The following is a 23,658-nucleotide window of genomic DNA, read 5'->3' on the forward strand; positions in this document are numbered from 1 at the left end:
TGTGACAACGTCCTAACTGCTCTCCCCCACCCCGATCTATTCTCCACATTGGAGCCAGAGTGATCCTTATAAAAAGAACCCTATAAGCAATCCTTAGAATAAAAATTTAGATCGCGCCAAGCCTGGGCTTCCAGTGACTTTCCATCTTTAACAAAGTAAGAGCCAAGGTTCTTCCGTGGTCTCTAAGACCTGTGACCCAGCCTTGACTCCTCTGTGATCTCAACTCCTACTGCCCTCTCTGCTCAGCTCACAGTCTGCTTCTGTACTGTTTCTGGAGTGTGCCACACACTCTTGCTTTGGGGACTCGGCACTTGCTGTACCTTCTAACTCGAATACTCCTCCTTCAAATACCGGTTCGGTTCATTAAATTCTTCCCAAGTGTCTCTCTTCCAGACAGACACCTTTACAGACCACCCAATCTAAAGCAACCCCCTCTTCTGCATCACTCTCTATTCCCTATCCCTGTGTCATTCTTCGAAGAACTTACTACCCCTTGATATAGTCTACATCCAGTTACTTGTCTATGTTTCTCATTCTAGAATGTGAGCTCATGAGGACAGACCCTTGGTTATATTCACTATTGTCTCCCCAGCTCCTAGAGCAATTCCTGGCACAACGAGACCCAGTGTATATTTCCTGAATGAATGAATCCTTAAGACAGTCCTCTTGGCTTTTGACTATCTTTAAGAAAGCAGAGCTGAAGACAGTAACATTCTGGCTTCAGTGACATGCCATAATGGGCATCAATCTGTTTTTACCAAGACTGACTTGATTCCCCTGCTTTACAATAACAGTAATGAAACTCATGCTCTGCAGGCAGGGTGTCATTCATGCTGACCTCCATTGTGAATCTGCATAAAACTGTATTGAGATCTTCATTTTCCATCATGTCCCCTCCAGTGAATCAATGAAACTTAAGGATAACCCAGCTCCTTGAAAGATGAAGCATAAAATAACAAGAGCATCAGAAAAATAAAAGAGGACCCTATTTATCAAGTGATCCACCATTTAGATCATCCCCAGTAGTAAGACAAAAAGGTTGCTTTGTTGCACAGAAGCTTAAACATATAACAAAATGAATGCTTGCTAAGGTATGAGACCTCCTATTCCCCGCCCTTTGACTGTTATATACAAACATGCCATGTAACCATGGTGTTTTGATTTATATCCAGGATGTGGCTTCTTACATCCTTCTCTTCAGCCAGAGCCGTTATGGTCCAGCTGATTCATTCCATTTTGCTTCAAAACTTTTTTATTCTCATTTTTAAAAATAACATTTTTCCCTCTATAAAAATGTAGGTTAAGGTTATTAAACACGAACAGTATCTCGATCCTTTCTAATTTAGGGCAAAGATCCCAAACCTTTCTTCTCTTGTATGTTTCACTTTCCTTTCTACATAGAAAAATCAAAAAATAGTTTTCACATTTTACAGTTTCATCTTAATGAATACCTCAAATACAGAGTTGCTTGCCTAGATGATTGGCATCAGAGAGTGTCCAGCCAATCTGTTCACATGGCTGTGGCAATGGAGAATTCCAAGGCCAATGGGTGATGTTACACACAGGTGATTCTATTCACAAGCTGCTCTCTCTGGCACTGGCCACAAAGGACTCTGATAGGAGTGTTAGGAGTGTCAAATAGACCCAGGGCAAGTCTATCATCACTGCATTATGTCTAAAAAACAATTCTAAATGGTGGACCCTCTTCATACTCAAAAATGCAAAATTTTAAAATATTTTATCTACTTTGAAAATGTTACAGCTAACATTTACAATGAGTTGAAAAAACAAAAACCCAGTAACGTCACACACAAACACACACATACAAATCAAACACATCCTTCCTCTCATTCAATTTATCAGATTTATAACAGAAGCCACTACATTTACACAAAAATATATCCTTAGGATTAGCAAGTAGTCCTCACTCACCACACTTTCTGAAATTCAGAGCAACCAGGACCAAAAAAAACCTACTTTTTTATGTGCTTCCTACTATTTGTATTACTTCCACCCATGTAGATTCTTTAACTGATCTCCAACGTGGACCACATGTTAAAGTCCCACGTTAAAGGACTTTTAAGAGACTGATACCAAGCCCCAACCCTAGGGACTGTGATGTAATTGTTCTCTGGCCACTCGTAGATCTCTCAGGGACCCAGGTGATTCTAATGAGAGCCAGGGCAGAGAACCTTCCTCTCAACCTTCTCAACCTCTGCCATCAAGCCTGTTTCATCATGGATCTTCCTCTCTTTTGAACACCTACCACCCTCAAGGCCAGTAAGGATTCTTTGTTATCTGCCCTCCCCATAGATCATAAAGCCCTTCAGGCAAAACCATCTACTATTCACCTTCTTTTTAAAATCTCCCACAGTGAACCCATAGTGCTAAATACACGGACAGCAACGTGAGCCTCTATTCACTCAGCATCTGCTCTGTCATTCTATATTAACCCTAACTGGGGTAGCACGACTGGGCCAATGGTGCAAATTAGGACACTGAAGCTTTCATAGAGGGGAAGTAGCCTGCCTCAAATTATGTAACTAATAAGTGACAGTTATACTCCACCCTAGAGCCACCTGACTGCAAGCTCCTGCCTCCTGCAAAATAACAGCAAACTTACAACTCACTGGGTTTTAAATAACTTGTTGCCAATTAAATACTTCTAAAAAATCTAACAATTGTTTATATCAGCCTGTGAGGTTGTTAAAATGGTGGTTCTATAATCAAAGGTAAGAGAAATAAAGGCCAAAATGCACTTAGTCTTATTTTTCAATTGTCCAAAATCATACAATGAACAGCCTATGGTTTTTCATTTCAGAAAAGTTTTTTTTTAAGGTTGAGAGTCTTTAGGTGATAAACTACTCCTCTGCCTTGCCAGAAATGAACCTTCCCAAAATGTCCCATTATCTTTCTACAAAATGAAATAATTTTTTAAAGGGAAATAACCATGTTAAGTTGATGATTTCTGTTGGAGGAACTTTCATTCGGGAAGATGACTCAAGGGAAAGAACAGCCACTTCATTCTGACATTACAACAGGACAAGCAGGAAAACATTACGGTGATGGGGTTTCCTGAATGGGCCATACATTTAAAAAACAAAAGGGGAATCAAATAAGGTCCTCTTGGCTCCCTCCTGCTACCTGCTCTTCATGCAGTGAACAAGAAGGAACAGGGTTAATATACTGTGCAGAAGCCAGAGCAGAGATCAGGGGAAAGACACTCAGAAAATGTAAGCTGGAATCAACCAGGAGAAATACATTTTAAAGGCTATTCATTTGCAAAAAGAACCGGGAATAAATTATGACAGCTAGGACCACATGATTTTTGTAGAGTGAAACATTTTTGCTACTTCTTTAGTGTCTTCCACTAGAAAGGGAGTAAAGCCACATGTTAATTCTGCCACCTCGCTACTGAAGGAATTCACCCCAATTCACTTTCTTTAGAACCTCCTAAAGCAGCCTAATCATGAAAAGAATGCCTGCAAATAGGAAGCAATTTTTTTTTTTAATTTGGGACTTTAAGTAAAAGAGATTTCTCCAAAGAAACTTTAGGCTGCGGCTGGCATGCAGCTAAGGGGGTACAGCCTGTTAGCTAAACTTCCTTACAGCTTCTCAGTAGTGATGTACACACTATTTCTCAAGACAGCCACTGCAGAAAGCTGCAGTCAGTTTACAAAAAAGCAAAGCATCGGAGCCCATCTCCCCCATCTTAAGATTTAAAAGTGTATCCAGTCACTTTTTAACTGTATCTTGCATATTTTGGAATACAATTTGAGTCAGAAATTTAAAAAAAAATTTTTTTTTGGTTTTCAAGGAAATATTTGTCAGCACCAAATAAAACCAAAAAGCATATCTGATTCATCCTGGATTAAAGCATCTCTAATACACCCGAAAGCATGAATATTATGCACTTGATGTGCTTTTACTGTAATTTGTGACTTTGAAACAGACAGGAAGAGTACAAATAAAAAGGGCAGTTTAACAAGCCACCAAAGTCATAAATGGATTTTTTGAAGATGCCATTGCAAATTACCTCTTCCAGTAAAAGGTGATACACATTTTTTAGTATTACTCTTTCATCAATGACACAACACACAAATTATCCTACTGAAATAACTACAAAGCACTCCAGTAAACATACCTTTAAAAGACACACAGTTACACGGCGTGGAAATTGTTACAGGAGACAAAATGGCGGCTACAGGAAGCTGAGTGGAAGGTTACAAAATTTCTAAGAGCAGAAGTGGTTTTGAAGTAATAAGTGAGAAGCAAAAAATAACCTAACCTCCTCAAGATAACCACTAAAGTACGAAAGTACGGCTGGGCTGTGTGTGAGGAAGTGAATACAGTGGAGGCTGGAGCTCTTTTACAAAGGAAGTGAATACTCACTTCTGGTTTTACAAACCATCTCATTTAAGTCAGATCTAATGCACTTGGCACATGTCTGGCATTTAGTCTTCAAATAATATAATGCATACACACACACTTGAATTGGTGTTAATATACAAATGTAGGCAATTTTCAGCTCAAAAAGGGGAGCAGGTTTTAAAATGAAGGTTTGTACTGGCTGATTCCAATGATGTGAAGTTTCAGAGAAGGCAAAATTATGATGACAAAAGTGGGTCATTGCTGCCTGGGGCTGGTGGCCAGGGGCTGGGAGAGGAGTTCTACTATGAAGGTACCTAATGGCGGTGGGGGGGGTTCTTAGGGTAAAGATATATATTTAGATTGAGTACAAGTTAACTCTAAATCGGCCAAATTCATCAAACTGTACAACTAAAACTGAGTGAATTTTACTGTATGTAAATTACACTTCTAAAAGGAAAAAAAAAGATTTATACGGCTGAAGGTTTGTATTTAGCTTTTCAGACTCTGAAGTACATTTTTCCAATAAAAGCATGTTGTAAATGGTATCAAGTTTCCAGCTAATCCTTCCCCTCCCTACACTGTGAATCATAATTGGGGTCGTGGCATCAAGTAACCTGGATGTCCACTGAATCCAGAGACTTCAGAATCACAACCCTGAGAGGTCCACTTCACACTCTAAGCCTTACTGGAGGGAGGGAGAGAAGGGAGTTGTCTAATGTCAAAAAGTGGGCACAGAGGTAAGAGCTGGTAGTTGGCAGTAGAAGGTAGCCGTGGGGAAAATCTAAGAAGAATCAGGAAGCAAAGCACACCCTGGGCACTTCTGCCCTTGACCATTCTCTAAGCAAGCCTGTAATTCATACTTACTAGTTGAAGAGAGGGGAAGCCAGAGGTACTTATGCTCTGTCGATGGTACTGGCCAAGGTTTGGTGGGAGGGTAAACTGTTTCCTTATTTCCGCAGAAGAATACCTTGGGTCAAACAGAAAAATCTAAATGGAGTGGTTATTTTTTTAGAAAATCATCACAATTATAGATACAGTCTTTGATATCATATTATAAAACTTATTCTTTAGGAAGGTAATTGGCAGAAGTGAGTAAAATGTCCTCAGTGCCCTGTGGCTGGATGCTGTAGCTTTGGTGTGACAACATACACTCAGGTCTGCAGTCATGGCTGTTACCCAATACTGGAAGGACGATAGCAGGAGGAAGAGGAAGAGCTTACAGACAAAGGAAAAGATCCAGGGTGCTTGGCTCCTCTCTCCCAGGCCATTCAGAGGCACTGTCTCTACATGAGGACACTTGGGCTCTGATTAGAGTCCTTTAAGCCCCAGGCTGCCATTTTGATCCAGTCACTCTCCTTTCAAGCAGCCGAGCCCTTCTGGTCACTGCCCACAATAACAGGAAACACCAGAGAGCTGCTAGATGGACGCTACCACCTCCCTGCCGGCACCTGAGATGCCACCTGGAATTCCAAGGACTGTGTTTGTTCCAAATTGCTCCTAGCAAGCGATCCTTTGAGTCAGCCACAGTGACACTGCTGAGTCCTCAGACAACATCCCTGGAACTCAGAACACATTCTCTCCTTAAATCAGTCTTCAGTTGCTGGATTCTTAGGCTAGTCCATAAAACTATTTAAACCACGAGGCCCCTACAGAAAATAATTAGAAACTGACAGATTATTTATGATCAACTGAGATTCTGCACTTGAAACAGGCTATGTATCCAAGAGATACATACATTTAAAAAATTATAATTTAACATACAATACTTAAATATTATAAATAAAGCATATTGTATTTTCTCCATTATAGTGGATACTAGGGCATGATTATTAATTTTCCTGCATGATGAGGTTTCTGACATGATCTGCTCAGCTCCAAACATTGGCAAAGTGGTGCATTTAGAGAGGCAATAAACTTGTCTGGTCCCACCTATGGCATCCATTCTCCCAAGCCAAGAGCACCTCAATTTCCTTTCAGGAGTTGCACACTCATGTTGTACAGGTATGACTACAAATCAAAGGGCCCATAACCCAACACAGGACAATTCTCTCTCCTTCCTAGGATTCTGAATGATGGATAGATATGAGAAGAGAAGAAAATGGCTGAAGCAGTCTTGTCAATGGTGGCCCCTTACATTATGATGCAGTGAGGAGTGAAACCCCAGAGAAGTTACAGCAGCCCACATTCATTGTACTCCTTCATTTCCTGAAGTATTTTCCTCCTTTCTTTTTTTAAAAAAGTATGAGAAAATACTAGAATTAGGAGTAAGTCTTCTATTATCCATCAGGGAAATGCAAATCAAAACCACAAGGAGATACCACTTCACAACCACTGGGGTGGCTAGGACTAAAAAGATGGGCAGTAACAAGTACTGGTGAGGACACAGAGAGATCAAAGCAGTCATACATCATTGGTGGGAATGTAAAATCAAGTCCCTGCTTCGGAAAACAGTCTGGCAGTACCTCCCCCAAAAGGTAAACACAGAGTTCCCATGTATCCCAGCAAATTCACTCCTAGGTTTCTACTCCCCAAAATGAAAACATACTTCCACACAAAAACTTAGATATAAATGCTCATAGCAGCATTATTTATAGCATCCCCAAAGTGGAAACAACCTAAATGTTCATCCACTGATGGATGGATTAAAAAATTTCGGTATATCATACATGGAATATAATTCAGCAATAAATAAGGAAAGAAGTACTGATCTATACCACAACATGGATTAAACTTGAAAACATTATACTCAGTCAAAGAAGCTAAACCAAAAGATAATTCCTTGTATAATTCCTTGTATGAAATATCCAGAATACGCAAATCTATAGAGACAGAAAGTAGAATAGATGATAGCCTAGGGCTGAGGGGGGTTGAGGCAAATGGGGAGTGATTGTTAATGGGAATGGGGATTCTTTTGGGGAGATAAAAATGTTCTGAAATTAATTGTGGTGATGGGTGCACAACTCTGTGAATATACTAAAAAAATCCCACTGAATTGTACACGTTAAATGTGTGAAATGTGTGGTACATGAGTTATTTCTAAACAAAGCTGATAGATACAGGTATAAACATGTGTGTGTCTAAGTATTCTACAGAGAAAAGAGTGAGGCAAAAATCTGCATGACAACCAGAAATGGAAGGAAAATTTCAGATTTGGACCCCAAGTGCTCAAGAGGCTGATTTTCATTACAAGTTGGATAGTCATCAATTTAAAAAAAAATCAACAGGTTATGGACTACTGCCCCAAATAAAAAGTCCATTTTGCACAAACAACATTGCATCTTGAGTCTGACACCACAGGAACCCAAACCAGCAGAGCCAGAGTATCACTTGCTTATTTCAGAAGCTGACTACTCTCATGAAGAGTGGAGACAGTCAAGCAAAGGTCCTTTTCTGTGACCGAGTTGCCTTTCACAGATAAGACTGCTCCTGTGTCTTCTGCCTCCAAGTCCTCCCGCCAAGTCCTCTCAAATAATGAGTTTTAATTTCATGGCCATTTTAAAGCCCTTCCTGTCATAGACCAGAGAGGTCTACCTGAAATGGGGATATCTGAAAACGTTCATGAAAGGAAGTGGCACTCTGAGAGAATAATAGAATGGCAGGAGGGACAGGTTCTCACTTTCATTTTGAAGTAAATGTTACCATCCTACAACCAAGCCCCAGCATTTTTTTCATCATGCCATCAGCGTGTTCCAGCTCCCCAGTCCTTCACAACCAGGGTCAGCTGGCATTCCTATTGCTGTCCCCCTCATAAGCTTCCTACAAACGATCTTCTTTCCTGACACGTCAAGCCTGCCCCAATCATATTTCCTACCCCTACAGAATCATTTCTACAGAGCAACTAAACGTGCCCCTTCAAACCTGTCAAACAAGGAGATGAACTGTTTGTCCTTAAAATGAAAACCATAAATCATCCCACGTGGAAAAGAACTGCTTTGGATTCACTTAAATAACTTCAAACTAAAATATCTCTGGAGAGGCCCTACATACATTGAAACTAGAAAAAAATCAGCTGGAATGATAAATGTACATGTTGGTCAAGCTAAGTGGAAACGCTGTGGAATTTTATATTGGTTAAGTGTACCCGGAAAATAATAGTGTAATAAGCAACAAGAACTATAAAACTGTCATTACTCTTTCATCTAACTGTCTCACTTTGGAGAATATACCCCCAGGGAATTCATACAAACAAAAATATAATTCAAACAAAAATGAGCATAAGGACTCTGTATATGATAGCAAGTAACTGAAAATAACCAACATCAGGGAGAACACTGAGTACATAATAGCATAAAATACATGAAATAGGATCTTACGATTTAAATATTGTATAGAAATGTGCCAAAGAAATAAATTACGAGTAAAAAGTAATATGAGAAAAAATATAAATATTAAACAATATACATATAAAGTTAAATATACATATATGTATACATAAACAATAAATGTATAAAAAATGAATCTTATACGAAAAGGTTCAGAAATCCTTTTGGAAGTTAGGTAAAGGTAGTTTAATAACTCTCCCGTTCAGCTCTTCTGTAAAGTTGCTTATGTTATCATTTAAAAAAAATAGTGTATGTATATAAAGTACCATGCCACATAGGGGCACTACTTGGGATTTTTAAAAATTATGTCAGCATCAGCTCTTAAGTTTATCGATATGGAACTTTATTCTCAAAAGAGCACCCTGCCTAGTGTCTAAATCAACCCTCTTCTTCTCTCCACTGGCACCGTGACGGGGAGCCTGCCTATACAAATAAGACAAGCCCACCAGGGCAAGAGCTCATACAGGTGTGGTGTCCATGCAGGTACTGTGGGTGAGTTTTATTTCCTCTGCATTTGGGTCTCAGACCAAATGCAGTGTATCTAAGATAACTCTCATGATGATAGATTTATATCATATTTCCTTGCTGAGCTAAGATACTCTTCTTCTAATAACTCAAAATGCTTTAAAAATATTATCTTCTTTATTTCTACAAAGTCTATACCCTTACTCAGGGGTTAGAAGGGTGGAATGGGGTAGGTGGCAAAGCTCTATGCATTTATTCAGATGGAGAGATTGTTGGGATATATACAGTTGGGACTAAGTACCAGCGGAATTAATGATGGAGCAGAGCTTGCCAGGTATGGCCTATAAACCATTTGCATCAAGTCATCAGCTGCTTAATAACAACTCAGATTCCTAGGCCCTACCTGAGTCTTGAATCAGCATCTCTTGTGATGTGGCCTGCAAAACTGCATTTTTAACCAGCAACTCCAGGTAATTTTCATGTCCAAGAAAGCATAAGACTCACTGATAGCGCAAGTCTATGAGAGAGTAGTTGGTTCATTCATTCATTGATAAAACACTAACAGCATACACGGTGCCAGGCTCACTGCCAACTGCTAGGGATTGAAGTCCAAGAAGATACTGTTGCTGCTCCAGGAAGTTCAGCCCAGTGGGTGGGAGGGAGGAGGGCAGATGTCTAAAGGAATAAGTAATTACAATACAATATAATAAGCATTATAACACAGGACTACATACAGTGCCTTGTGAGAGAAGACAAGGGAGTTATTAATTCAAACTAGAAATGCTTAGGAGGTTTCTGGGATAAGAGGACTTTGGAACCACATTTTGAAGAAAAAAAAATCAGTAGGAGCAGGCCTGATAGAAAAGAAAACAATGCATTTCAGGCATCTTTAAAACCATTTCATGACATCTAGACATTAGGTTTCTATACTCCTACTTTAAGTATTTTAAGCATTGGGCTGCCCTGCTTCTTTACCACAGATATAGCTACAAGAACAAAAAAAAAGAGTGTGAACTCAGTGACTGAGTCCTGAGGTTTGCCATTTGCCCACTGTTTTGACTTCAAGTCCATCAGTTAACCAAGCTGAGTCTTAGTTTCATTACATGTAAAATGAAGGGGCTGGCCTACGTGATCTCCTGGGCACCTTTCCAGCTCTAATTGGCAAAGATGCTCAAGAATCTCCAAGTGGAACAGTCAGCACCGTGATCTACACCAGCAGCTGTGCTAGGAAACCGAACAACCCCAGAAGGCTTCTCTCTGGCTTTCAGCCCTAAAAGAAAATTCTTTCACTATATGCTGGTACGGCCAGCAGCCAAAATGGTTGAAAGGATTTTAAAACTGATTCAAGAAAAAAAATCCTTGTCTATAAGTATTTAAAGGGGTTTAGGGTTTTCCTGAATCTGACGTGTTTTAAACAACAGTGAAAGGAATGGAATAAAGAAAAGCAAACATACAATTTACTCTTAGTTTACACAGAGTTACTCTTAGAAACTAACAACTGACTATAAAAACATACAAAGTGTGAAGTATACAAGTAGTAATAAATAATAATTAGAGACATTTGTGGGTGGCATAAGTGGATGTAGCCACAAGCACCTGGTATAATTAGACCTTGCCAAATAGTCATTTTTCAGGACTAGGAATGATTTACAACAGGTAAGTTGTGAAAGAATGTTACTCCCCAAACTTCCTTAGTTATAAAGTAGGGCAGTGTCATATTAAAACAATGATAAAGCTCTTAAAATTTGCTGTATGTAGAAAAACTAGCTCTGAATGATTAGTAAATAACACAGGGTTGGATCGCAGTTCAGGGCATGGATAAGGTCTGAAAACAGAGGTGGCTCAAAAGTGAGTAGTTCCTGGAGTTGACCACATAAAAATGACCTAAGGCTTTCTCTGAGATCCTCAGATACTTTTAGTGACGTACACCTTTAAATTTAGAAGGCTATAAAATGAATTTCTGTAGCAAATTTAAGAAGTATATAATATATGTTCATTATATAATGTATAGATAGACGCATGGTATCTATATCTATCTACATACACAAATATCTATTTCCATCCTTGCATATACATACACGCATATGTTTTGAGCAGTGATTTCCTCAGAAGTTCATCAGCCTGAGGCTTCAAAATAAACATTTCAAGTTTTAGTGTTCTCATATTTTCCACCTCTCCTCATAAACAGACATGCCGTAAATGTAACAGCTTCTGTAAAGATTCAACAGGCAGAAACATGACTACAAGGAGAAGTTTGCCCCTTATTAACAAGCTGTGGAATGTATGCCTCTTCTTCACAGGGGGAGTCCCAGATCCCTTTCACTTGGAAAATTCCTCTGAAAACAAATGGATATCTATTAGATGACTGAAGTGTTTGAGGATTCCAGTAGCAAGCCTAGAGAAGAAGGATTACTCAGTGTCTTCAGTGATTCTCAAAGGGACCTCCTCCTCTCAGCCCTTATATGTCACCATATTCGTTAGCTTCTCTCCTGCCATTATCACCACCTACTAATGAAGCAGCCTTATCACCTAAAACAACACCTATAAATACTGAGTACTTTTTATTTGTAACTGTTTTTTTTTTTTCAGAAAGAGGAGTTCTGCACAAAAATGTGTTGAGACGTAAAGAAACAGCTCTAACATATGTAAACTTAAGCCCCAAAAGAAGAAGAGAAACAAAACAGGAGCAGAAGTAATATTTAAAGAAATATTGTTGACAAAAATACCAAAGTAGATTTGCAAAGCTCTACCCACATCAGAATCAATACAGAGAAAATCAAACCTAGACACATAACAATAAAACTGCTGAAAAATCAAAAAGAAAGTTTAAATCTTCTTAAAAATATCTAGGGAAAAGGCACATTACCTTCAAAGTGTAATAATAAGACTAATAATTGACTTTTCAACTGAAAAAGTCCAAAACCAATGCAATGTCAATCTTTATAGTGTTGAAAAGAAAACAACTACCAATACAGAATTTTCTACCCAGTGAAAACACCCTTCATAAATAAAGGATAAAGACTTCATCAGATGAATGAAAACTGAGAGAGGGTGTAGGGGTATATAGTGCAGTGGTAGGGCACATGATTAGCATGCACAAGGTCCTGGGTTCAATCCCTAGTACCTCCAGTAAAAATAAACTGAGAGAATTTATAGTCAACAAAGCTATACTAAAAATAATGGTAAAGAGAGTTCTTCAGACAGAAGTTGAAAGCACAGACGTGCTGAAAGCAATGAAGTGCATCAAAAGGGTAAATATGTGAGTAAATCTAAATGGTAGTGACTGTACAAAATCATAATGATAATAATGTGGAATTTAAAATAAACATAGAATTAAAATACATGTCAATGATTACACAAAAGATGGGAGGGGTAAATGGAGTTCATATGTTCTAAAGTTCTTGCATTGTCTGCAAAATGGTAAAAATATTAATCGTAGAATTATAATAAGTGTGTATTATTGTAATCTCTATGGATACAAGACACAGGTTGAAAAATAGGGGAAAAAAACACAGTAGGATTGTACATTTAAACTCACAGACTTGAACATGAGACCCGAAACCATAAAACTCCTAGAAGAAAACACAGGTGATAAGCTCCTTGACATCAGTCTTGGTGAAGATTTTAAAAATCTGATTCCAAAAGCAAAAGCAACAAAAGCAAAAATAAACAACTGGACTACATCAAACCAAAAAGCTTCTGCACAGTAAAGGGAACCAAAAACAAAATTAAAAGGCAACCTGTTGAATGGGAGAAAATATTTGCAAATCATGTATCTGATAGGGGACTAATATCTGAAATACATGAGGAACTCATACAACTCAACAGCAAAACCCTCCCCAGATAATCTGATTTTAAAATGGACAGAAGCTCTAACTAGACATTTTCCCAAAGAAGACAGGTACATGAAAAGATGCTCAACATCATTAGTCACCAAGGAAATGCATATCAGAACCACAATGAGATAGCAACTCACATCTGTTAGAATGGCTATTATCAAAAAGACAACAAATAACAAGTGTTGGTGAAGATGTGGAGAAAAGGGAACCCCTGTGCTCTGTCAGTGGGAACGCAAATTCATGCAGCTACCAAGGGAAACAGTATGGAGTTTCTTAAAAAAATTAATAATAGAACTACCATATGATCCAGCAATTCCACTTTTAGGTATTTATCCAAAGAAAATGAAAACACTAATTCAAAAGGATATATGCACCCCCATTTCCACCACAGCATTACTTATAATATCCAAGATACAGAAACCATTTAAGTGTCCAACAATGAGTGAACCCATAAAGAAACTGTAAGAGATACACACACACACACACACACACACACACGAATATTATTCAGCCATAAAAAAGAGTGAAATCTTGCCATTTGTGACAACATGGATAGACTTCAACAGAATTATGCTAGATGACATAAGACAGAGAGAAAGACAAATACCATATGATCTCTTTTATATGTAGAATCTAAAACAAAACAAAACAATCAAGCTCATACAGAGAACAGATTAGTGGTTGCCAGTGGTGGGAACTGGCATGTAAGAAATGGGTGAAGAGGGTTGAAAGATTTTTTTAAAAGGACATCATATCCAGTTTCAAAGTACAGCAATGTGGTCAGGTCAAACGCTAGGTGATCTGATTAGTTATAAACCTTTTTGTTAAAAAGGGACATCTACTTTAGAATTTTACCTAGGATTCATCTTGCTCATTTCTGAAAATCTGGAAAGAAACTGAAAACTGTAATGATTTTTAACATACTGAGACTTTTATGTATAACAATCTCACTTATTCCTCAAAATGACCTAGGGGAAATAGGCAGGATAGCTGTATTAACCTCCTGTTTGAGATAAGTTATCTGAGCCTTAGGAAGAAAAGCCTCAAGAAAAAGAAAAAAATTCAAATACATCAGTGATTACATTAAATATAACTAATTAAATTCTCCAATTAAAAGACAACGTTAGATTACATAAAAAAACTGTGTTACGTATAAGAAACATTTAATTTTTAATAGATTTATTGAGGTATATTTGACATGCAATATACTGCACATATTTAAGGTACACAATTTGTAAGTTTGATGCAGATATACACCCATGAAACTATCACTGCAATAACAAAGTTTCCTCATGCTCCTTCTTAATTTTCTCCATCCCTTGCCTCCAGGTAACCGATTTGTATTTGGTCACTATATATTAGTTTGCATTTTCTAGAATTTTATATAAATGGAATCAGACAATATATCTCCTTTTCTTGTCCAGCTTCTTTCACTCAGCATAATTAAAGATCCATCTATGTTTTAATGTGTATAAATAGTTCATTCCCTTTTATTATAGAGGAGTATTTCTTTGCATGGATATACCATATTTGTTTATCCATCCACCTATAGATGGACATTTGAGTTATTTCCAGGTTTTGGCTATTAAAAATAAAGCTGCTATGAACATTCATGTGTAAATCTTTATATGGGCATAATCTTTCTTTTCTCTTGGGTAAATGCCTAGATAAACTGTTTACAAAGTAGTGGAAAAAAGTTACACAAAAATAGCTAAAAGACAGCTCATGTAGCTATAGTAACCAGGCAAAAAACTCTTAAGGCAAGACATATGACTAAAGATAAAGAGGACATTTCCTAAATGATCAAGGAGCAATTCACCAGAAAGACACAGCAATTCTAAGTATGTATGTACCAAGTAATAAAGGTTCAAAATGTATAAAGCAAGAACTGCACAAGAGGAGAAATATTAAATCAACAATTATAGTGAAAGATTTTAATATACCTATTTCAGTAAGTGATAGAACATGTTTCAAAATTACAGCTATATAGGATTTGAAGATGATAAACTTGATCTAATTGACTTACATGGAAAACAGAACATCTAATGACAATGTACACATTCTTCTTGTGCACACTGAACCATTTACTGAAGTTGACCATATACTGGATCATAAAGCAAATCTCAACAAATTTAAAAGGTCATATGTCATATAGAGCAGGTAGTCAGACATCAGAGTGGAATTAAACTAGAAATCAACAAAAACATACTAGCTTTCTAAATATTTGTTTATTTTTGTTAATGGCACAATATTAAGCATCACCTTTTTTATATGTGTCAACACAGGCCAAATAAATGAGATTTTAAAAACGAATTAAAAACCAAAAAGAAAGAGAGAGAAAAATTGTATATAATATCTAGACTGAGTAATTAAAAGCTATTCTATTTTTATTTTGCATATATAATGTTTTATAATTTTATATTAAAAAATACAAAAAAAGACACTGTAAAATGTCTCCCTCCTAATTTTGTATGCCAGTTATGTAGGTACCCTACACATAGACAATCCACATGATAGTTTCTTGTGTACCTTCTGTGTGTATACAGTATATACACAAAGATATGCATATATTCTTTCCTCCACTTTTTTACACAAACTTGAACACAATGCTTGAGATTCATCTATGTTGTATTGTATACCAATAGTTTGTTCCTTTTTGTGAAGGAGTATTACATTGAATGGATATGCCACCATCTGTCCACTCATGGGTGATCTGCATTTTGCTTTTTTCACCTAATAGAAAAGTACAAAAGAATGCTTTCATTCCTTTTTAAGGTTGTATGTGTACTCTATTACATACATGGGCAATAGTTTCTTAATTAATCTCTTTTACACATTTTTGTTTTTCCAATTTTTTAAATTGAGTTAAAACTGACATATAAAATTGTATTAGTTTCAGGTATACAACATAATGATTTGGTATTTGTAAATATTGCAAAATAATCACCACAATAAGTCTAGTTAACATCTGTCACTATACACAGTTATAAAAAATATTTTTCTTGTTGTGGTACACACATACACACAATGGAATATTACTCAGTCATAAAAAAGAATGAAATAATGCCATTTGTAGCAACATGGATGGACCTAGAGATTATCATACTAAGTGAAGTAAGTCAGGCAGGCAAAGACAAATATTATACATCACTTATGTGTGGAATCTAACAAGTAGTAAAAATGAACTTATTTACAAAACAGAAACAAACTCACACACATAGAAATCAAACTGATGGTTACCAAAGGGGAAAGAGAGGGAGGGATAAATAAGGAGTATGGGATTAACAAATACACACTATCATATATAAAACAGATACCAAGGATTTACTTATAGCACAGGGAACTATATTCAATACCTTATAATAACCTATAATGGAAAAGAATAAAAAAAGACTGAATCACCTTGCTGTACACATGAAACTAACACAATACTGGAAATAAACCACACTTTAATTTAAAATTTTTTCATTAAAATTTTTTCTTCTTGTGATAAGAACTTTCAAGATCTACTCTCTTAGCAACTTTCAAATATGCATTACAGTATCACTAACTATAGTCACCATACTGTACGTTACATCCCCATGACTTAATTATTTTACAACTTAATATTCACCTTTTGACTTCCTTCATCAATTTTGCCCACTCCCTACCCCCTGCCTCTGGCAATCACCAATCTGTTCTCTGTATCTATGAGCTTTCTTTGTTTTGTTAGATTCCACATAGAGGTGAGATCATATGTTATTTGTCTTTCTCTGAATTATTTCACTTAACATAATGCCCTCAAAACCCATCCATATGGTCGCAAATGGCAACATTTAAAAATTTTTTGAGGAACCTCCATATCGTTCCAAATTGGTTGCATCAATTTAAATTCCTGTGTTGTTCCAATTTTTTTTTTTGCTGGTACAAATAATATTCAATAAATTGCATATATGTTAATTCATACATTTGCAAATATACCTTGAAAATAAAGTCCTAGAAACGGAATTGCTGGATCAAAGGGTTTGTGTGTTTGTCTTTCATGGTATTTTACTAGTTAATACTCTAGCCAGCAAATCAGAGAATGTACAAAATGGTTTCATCAACTTTAAGGAGTTAACGAACTAACTGGCTCTTCTGCCTATTGTTATATGTAACTCTCCTGTGGAGTCAAGATCTGTTTAGGTGATAAACAAAACCAAGGTCTTCAATGAGGGCCTTTTGTGGACAGGAAGCTACCATCTAATGAAGTTAATCCCTTCGTTTACAGGGTAACTGTAAACTCAGAACTATATGGTTGGTTTCCCTCCATCAGGCTGAAGATTTGGTCTAGACATACTGAGTTTATGGTCCTAATAAAGAGGACTCCAAGGGGAGGTCAATTTGGCAGCTGGATAGTCAGCCTAGAGCAGAAATGAGAGATCCAGTTTGCAGATGTAAATCTGTCCAGGTCTGAGCTTGGAGTTGTTTTTCTAGTAAGAAAATACCTTTCCACCTACAGTTTCTTACCCATCTCCCTAGCAACCCATCATCTAGATGTCTATATGTGGTCCTTGCAAAGGTGTGGTCAGAATCTGTGATCCAGAAGTAAAGCCACACAGCCTAGCTAAAGCCTGAAAGCAGTGTCTGAACCACGGAAGAATTTGCGGAATAAAATTTCACCAAACTTATGAAATAAAAATAGGTATGTTTCTAAATGTTGAGAAAAAGTTCCAAAGTATTAGGACTGTGAAGGTTGACACAGCTTTTTAGTAAGAACAGAAAATCATGCCGCTATTTATCAAGAGCTTACACTACGCCTGGCCCCGTGCTGAGCACCAATGTGTCCCTTTCCACTGAATCCAAACGAGAACTCTCTAAACTGAGCTTATCCTCAAAAATGTAACAAATGCAAAACTCAGGAGTGGAAATGTGTGTAGTCAGGATTTGACCCAAAGCTATCTGACTCCAAAGACTGTGCTCTTAGTCACTATGGTTATATAAACTCAAAAAAAAGTTATTTAAATTTAAGTGCACTATTTAAAAATATATAGAAGAAAAACCACTAGAATGAAATACTATTTCACAGTTGTATTAGAGAGGCAGGATAACAAAGGATTTTCCCCATTCTCTTTTCTTTTTCCAAATTGTTTGTGCTGTGGTTGCCATAATCTTATAACAGAAATTATGTACACACACACACACACACACACACACACAGAAACACACACACTCACACATTTTTAACCTACCATGTTTTCAACTTTCTGAGTAATGTAAATTCTTCTGCTAAGACACAGAGGAATGAGCCTGGACATCTAAAGAGTCTCTGGAGGGCTCCTTTCATCATTATTATTATGTTTCTAAGTCTCCTGCAATTTCTAAATAAAACTGTGTTCTCAGCAAACTTTGTTTGAACCTTGTATCCACTTCCTGATCTACCTGGATTCAATTAAACTCAACAAACATTGTCGGGTGCTATTGATGAAAAGTGCCTCATTTCTCCACTCTGATCTGTGGTTTATCTAAGTTATTTGTCCTAGGTGTGGCCAGCTCCTTCAGTAAGACCCTGAGAGCCTTCTGGCCTCTGCTACCCAAGGTGACTGCAGCTGTGAAGTGCCAATGCCTTTTACCATAGGATGAAATGGGTGATTTGAACTCCTTCCTTTTTTGTGAGTTTCCTACGTAAACTGTGGAATTTAATTTAATTTATTGAGGTAACTGAGAGAGACAGCTTTTATTTGCCCTTGAACATGGACAGCTTCAACCTGTGCTAGACATATGAACTGAGTTGAGTATAAGATTGGTTATATCTTCCTACATGCTCTATATTGCAATGGTTCTCAAAGTGCAGTCCCCGGAACAACATTCCCCCAGGAATTTGCTAGAAATGCAAATTCTTGGGCCTTACCTGAGACCTACTAAGCCCTCAACTCTGGGGTAGGCCCAGAAATGTGTGTTTTAACAAGCCCTCCAGGTGATTCTGATGCACTGTCAAGTGTGAGAGCCGCAGGTCTATTGTAGCAGACAACTTCCAGCTCTGTCTTCGAGCCTGCCTTTGCCTTGTACTCATCCTCCCTCAGACTCCAGACTTGGCCATCTGACCACCCTTCCTCAGTCTAACCACCCCTGCCTAGCTAGTTAATTTAAGATCAAGATACTCACATTCATTCATTTAATGATGCTTAAATTCCTACGTAGCCAGATTTAACTAAAACATGCCACTTTATGCTAATATTTAATGTACTCCAAAATAACCACCTCCCCCAGTCCCTTCTTCCACAGTTACAAATCATCTCCTCAAAATTTATTTTAGGTTGGAGGATGGGAATTGTGCTTCCTAAAGCAGAGAAACTGCCCTGTTCCTGAGTTATTGAGCTATTAATAGTGAACTACTGTTTACTTAAGGAAAAAGCTCTGAAGTGAGCAGGGGTAGAGACTAGAAGGGGGAATGTTTTGGAGAATGAGCAAGGTGAGGAAAGGTGTGGAATGAAGAGAATCTCTCAGTTGAGAAAAGTAGAAAGGAAAGATGAGGCACAAGCCCAGAAGTCCAATGTTGATTTATTCTTTTAGGAAGTATTTTTTGAGCACCTGCCTGTTCAAGGTTCTACAGTGAGGAAAGCAGACAAAAGTCCCTGCCCTTCAGAAGCTGGTATTTGAATAAACAGTGATACCCGAGCTTCTGCCACCATTACTGGGTATACTGGGTATCAAGCACTGCCCTAGCCAGTGATTTTTCCACTCCTGGTCCCGCTGAGTTTCAAGACAGCAAGTGTTAGAGGTAAGGGAGTCTTTGGGTGCCTTCATGGGCAGGAAGAAAATGGCCAAAATGAGGGGAAACTGTTCAAAAAAAGAAAGGTAGCCAGACTCCCCTCAACTAAGCAAATTTAGCCACTCACAGAGCAAAGAAGGCTTCTAAATTTTGTTTCTCTATAAGTTCCAAGTATCATGTACATTCTATAAAGCCAAATCCACCCTCATAACACCTCTCCCATGAGACAGGTAAATCCTCGTTTTACAGAAAAGGAAACTGAAGCAGGGAAGAATTGGGTGACTGGATCATGTACTGAAGCAGAGACTCTTTGACCTTAAAAGCCAAGTCTTCCCCTCCCAGGTTTCTTTCTTGCAGAATGGACATATTTACACTCACTTAACTTCGGCACTCACCCTGTTTCGGAAACAAGGCCCAGCCTTCTGTCAAAATTTTCCAGGAAATCACCATGTCCTTTATCACTTTTGCAAATATTCTTTCCTGCTGGCCTCAGACAGAAAGCACCTTATTCTTGTGTTGCATCCATTATTTACCATAAAAATCCTGAGGCTGTATCCTTAACAAAATTTCTATCTACTTATGAAAATAAATTCCTTTACTTATCTCTTACTAAAGTGCTGGGCATGTTAGTGTGATAGATGCAGAGGTAAAAGTCCCTTAAATTACTTCCTAATAAGTGCGAGCACATTCTGTGCACTAAACAGTTATTCAAGATGACAGTTATTAGAGTATTTGTTTTGGCAAAATTGAGAAGCCTGAGTTAAGGAAAGACCAGGAAGGTATTCTAAGTCAAGAATACAGGCTAAAAACACTAGCTCATCTAATTTGGGAGCAGGGAAGAGAAGAGGTTTCTTTTGTGGTATTTTCCCCCATGTGCAATATTAGAATAATGATACTATACTTATCATTTAAAAGTATAGCAAAATTTATACTTATGAGTATATTCTTAATACTGAGAGATAAGAAGAAACTAGAGGACATGAATGGTAAAGTTATATGAACTTTTTAAAAAGACAAATGTCAACATAAGACAATATACAATAAACCTCCTAGAAGAAAATATAGGCAAAACATTATCTGACTTACATCTCAAAAATGTTCTCCTAGGGCAGTCTACCCAAGCAATAGAAATAAAAGAAAGAATAAACAAATAGGACCTAATTAAACTTACAAGCTTCTGCACAGCAAAGGAAACCGTAAGTAAAACAAAACGACAACCCACGGAATAGGAGAAAATTTTTGCAAACGATGAAATTGACAAAGGCTTGATCTCCAGAATATATAAGCAGCTCATATCACTTAATAAGAAAAAAAAACAAACAAGCCAATCCAAAAATGGGCAGAAGACCTAAACAAGCAATTCTCCAAGGAAGAAATACAAACGATGAATAGGCACATGAAAAAATGCTCAATATCACTAATTATCAGAGAAATGCAAATCAAAACTACAATGAAGTATCATCTCACACCAGTCAGAATGGCCATCATTCAAAAGTCCACAAATGACAAATGCTGGAGAAGCTGTGGAGAAAAGGGAACCCTCCTACACTGCTGGTGGGAATGCAGTTTGGTGCAGCCACTGTGGAAAACAGTACGGAGATTCCTCAAAAGACAAGGAACAGACTTACCATATGACCCAATAATCCTGCTCCTGGGCATATATCCAGAAGGAATCATACTTCAAAAAGACACTTGCACCCCAATGTTCATAGCAGCACTATTTACAATAGCCAAGACATGGAAACAGCCTAAATGTCCATCAACAGATGACTGGATAAAGAAGATGTGGTATATTTATGTTTATATATTTATACAATACTATTCAGCCATAAAAAATGACAACATAACTCCATTTGCAGCAACATGGATGTCCCTGGAGAATGTCATTCTAAGTGAAGTAAGCCAGAAAGAGAAAGAAAAATACCATATGAGATCGCTCATCTGTGGAATCTAAAATAAATAAATAAATAAATAAATAAATAAATACAAAATAGAAACAGACTCATAGACATAGAATACAAACTTATGGCTGTCAAGGGGGAGGGGGGTGGGAAGTGATAGACTGGGAGTTCAAAACTTGTAGATATTGGCAGGCATATGTAGAATAGATAAACAAGATTATACTGTATAGCACAGGGAAATACGTACAAGATCTTGTGGCAGCTCACAGTGAAAAAAAATGTGACGATGAATATATGTGTATGTTCATGTATAATTGAAAATTGTGCTCTACACTGGAATTTGCCACAACATTGTAAAATGACTATAACTCAATAAAAAATGTTTAAAAAAAGAGACAAAAGTCAAAAGTAAGGTTTGCATGTAAAGAAATTTCTTTCTTTCTCCATTAATTAATGATTCTTATTACTCATCTTAAAATCAAAACAGTTGAAAGAGTCTCAAAATAATTATAAGGATGACCTAAAGACATTCTGTTTAGACCTCTAGAAAATTATGCAAAATACTTATAATGGGTGCATATATGACAATCTTTCCTTTTATGTATTGATTTTTTTTCTTTTTTAGAAAACTTTAATATGAAAGCTCCTGATATTCAAGTTAATACAATAACAATAAGACTAATTTGATCCAACTTTGAACACCTCCTCTGCTGCCTCTGTCCTGGAAGCCTTTTCCTTCCAGCAGAGAGCCTCAAACTTACGTGTACCTAAGAATCAGCTAGGAAGCTGGTCAACCATGCAGATGTCTGGGCCCCACCTCCAGAGAGTCTGATTCATAGGTCTAAGCATGGCCAGAACCTGCACTTTCAACAGCCTCAGGGGTTCAGGTGCCATCCACCTAAGCACACTTTGAGGACAGGCAATGACTGCCTTATGAACTCAAAGCCAATGGGAAACCTGACCAAGAAACCTAGCTCATTATTAAACCAACCTTGAAATCTCAGGTAACAATACATACTTGGTGCTCACTCAGATGGAACTAGGAGAAGAATGTGTGTCTGTGACCCAGTTTGTAATTTCCCACTTCCCTCAGGAGGGGAATGATTTATCCCTAAGGCAGTAAGGTCAAGGTTCCCAGGATAACCTAAGTAAATATTTTTCTCCTCACCTCTAAACTGGTTCAGGTTACTTCAGATTACAAAATTTAAAAAAGAGAAAGGAGGAAAGATGGAAAGGGAGGATTTTTTTTTTTGCAGGGAAAAAATTATAGAAAAGTAATATGGCTCATGTAAGTAGGATGGACTACACTGCAAATGCTGAATAATTTAGGGTTTGCTTTAGAAGGCATGCACTCAGCTAAGCCAGAATACTGGCCAATAACCAAATAATAAGAGTTGGGAATTTTTCATTTTCTGGTCTCATATTTTTTGCAGAGACCATGAATGTTTAGAAGCATGGTCTTGTTCAGAAATTTTAATCCATACCAAATCATGGAATGGAAGTGCATCTCTCAGTGAGATCTTGCCAACCAAATTCTTCTTCAGCCACCCATCTGCCTACCAAGGGCTTGCAAATTCTGCTCTGGGTCTGGCTATTACATTAAGAAGTATCTTACTGTTTATATCATGGTTCCTATTAAACTGCTCTCCTATGCAATTCTCAACTATTAAACACACAAGGAAAAGCACTTTCCAGAAAATAGCTTTACTTTTGACCTTCAACAAGGGAATAATTCTTAGCCTTAACTTCTTACAGTTCTAGAACACTTTGTATTTTAAAAGCCTCTTGCATTTGAACACATCTCAAAATCTTGGCCGCACCCACCCTCTTTGCTTAAAGCTCGAGTGTGTAGTTATAATTCCTGAAAGTGTTCAAATACCTTTGTACCAGACGTCTGTGCACAAAACACACTAGGGTGAAGTTAATACACAGCAATGAACATGAGTGAGATTTTAGAAATAAAAAAATCTAAAACAAATTTCTGACATGAAGCCATCTCACATAGCAGAGTGGCCATGTGGTAGGGACGA

The 23,658-nt window shown here is 37.4% G+C and overlaps 1 protein-coding gene across 3 annotated transcripts in view; it reads right to left on the reverse strand.

Moving 5' to 3' along the window:
• Positions 1-23,658, reverse strand: part of DOCK8 (dedicator of cytokinesis 8) — a 201,185-nt gene that overhangs the window by 150,161 nt on the left and 27,366 nt on the right. Inside the window, exon 2 of one of the 3 annotated variants that reach the window (XM_006217184.4) lies at positions 5,236-5,338. The exons of 1 other annotated variant lie outside the window; for it this stretch is intronic. In XM_006217184.4, the coding sequence (XP_006217246.2) occupies positions 5,236-5,338 (103 nt within the window). Of the gene's footprint in view, positions 1-4,144; positions 4,284-5,235; positions 5,339-23,658 lie in introns of those variants that run through there. One more of the 3 variants, XM_072959506.1, reaches the window with a different exon arrangement.

Source organism: Vicugna pacos, chromosome 4 (assembly GCF_048564905.1).
Source record: "Vicugna pacos chromosome 4, VicPac4, whole genome shotgun sequence".
In the NCBI taxonomy this organism is placed as follows: Eukaryota; Metazoa; Chordata; class Mammalia; order Artiodactyla; family Camelidae; genus Vicugna; species Vicugna pacos.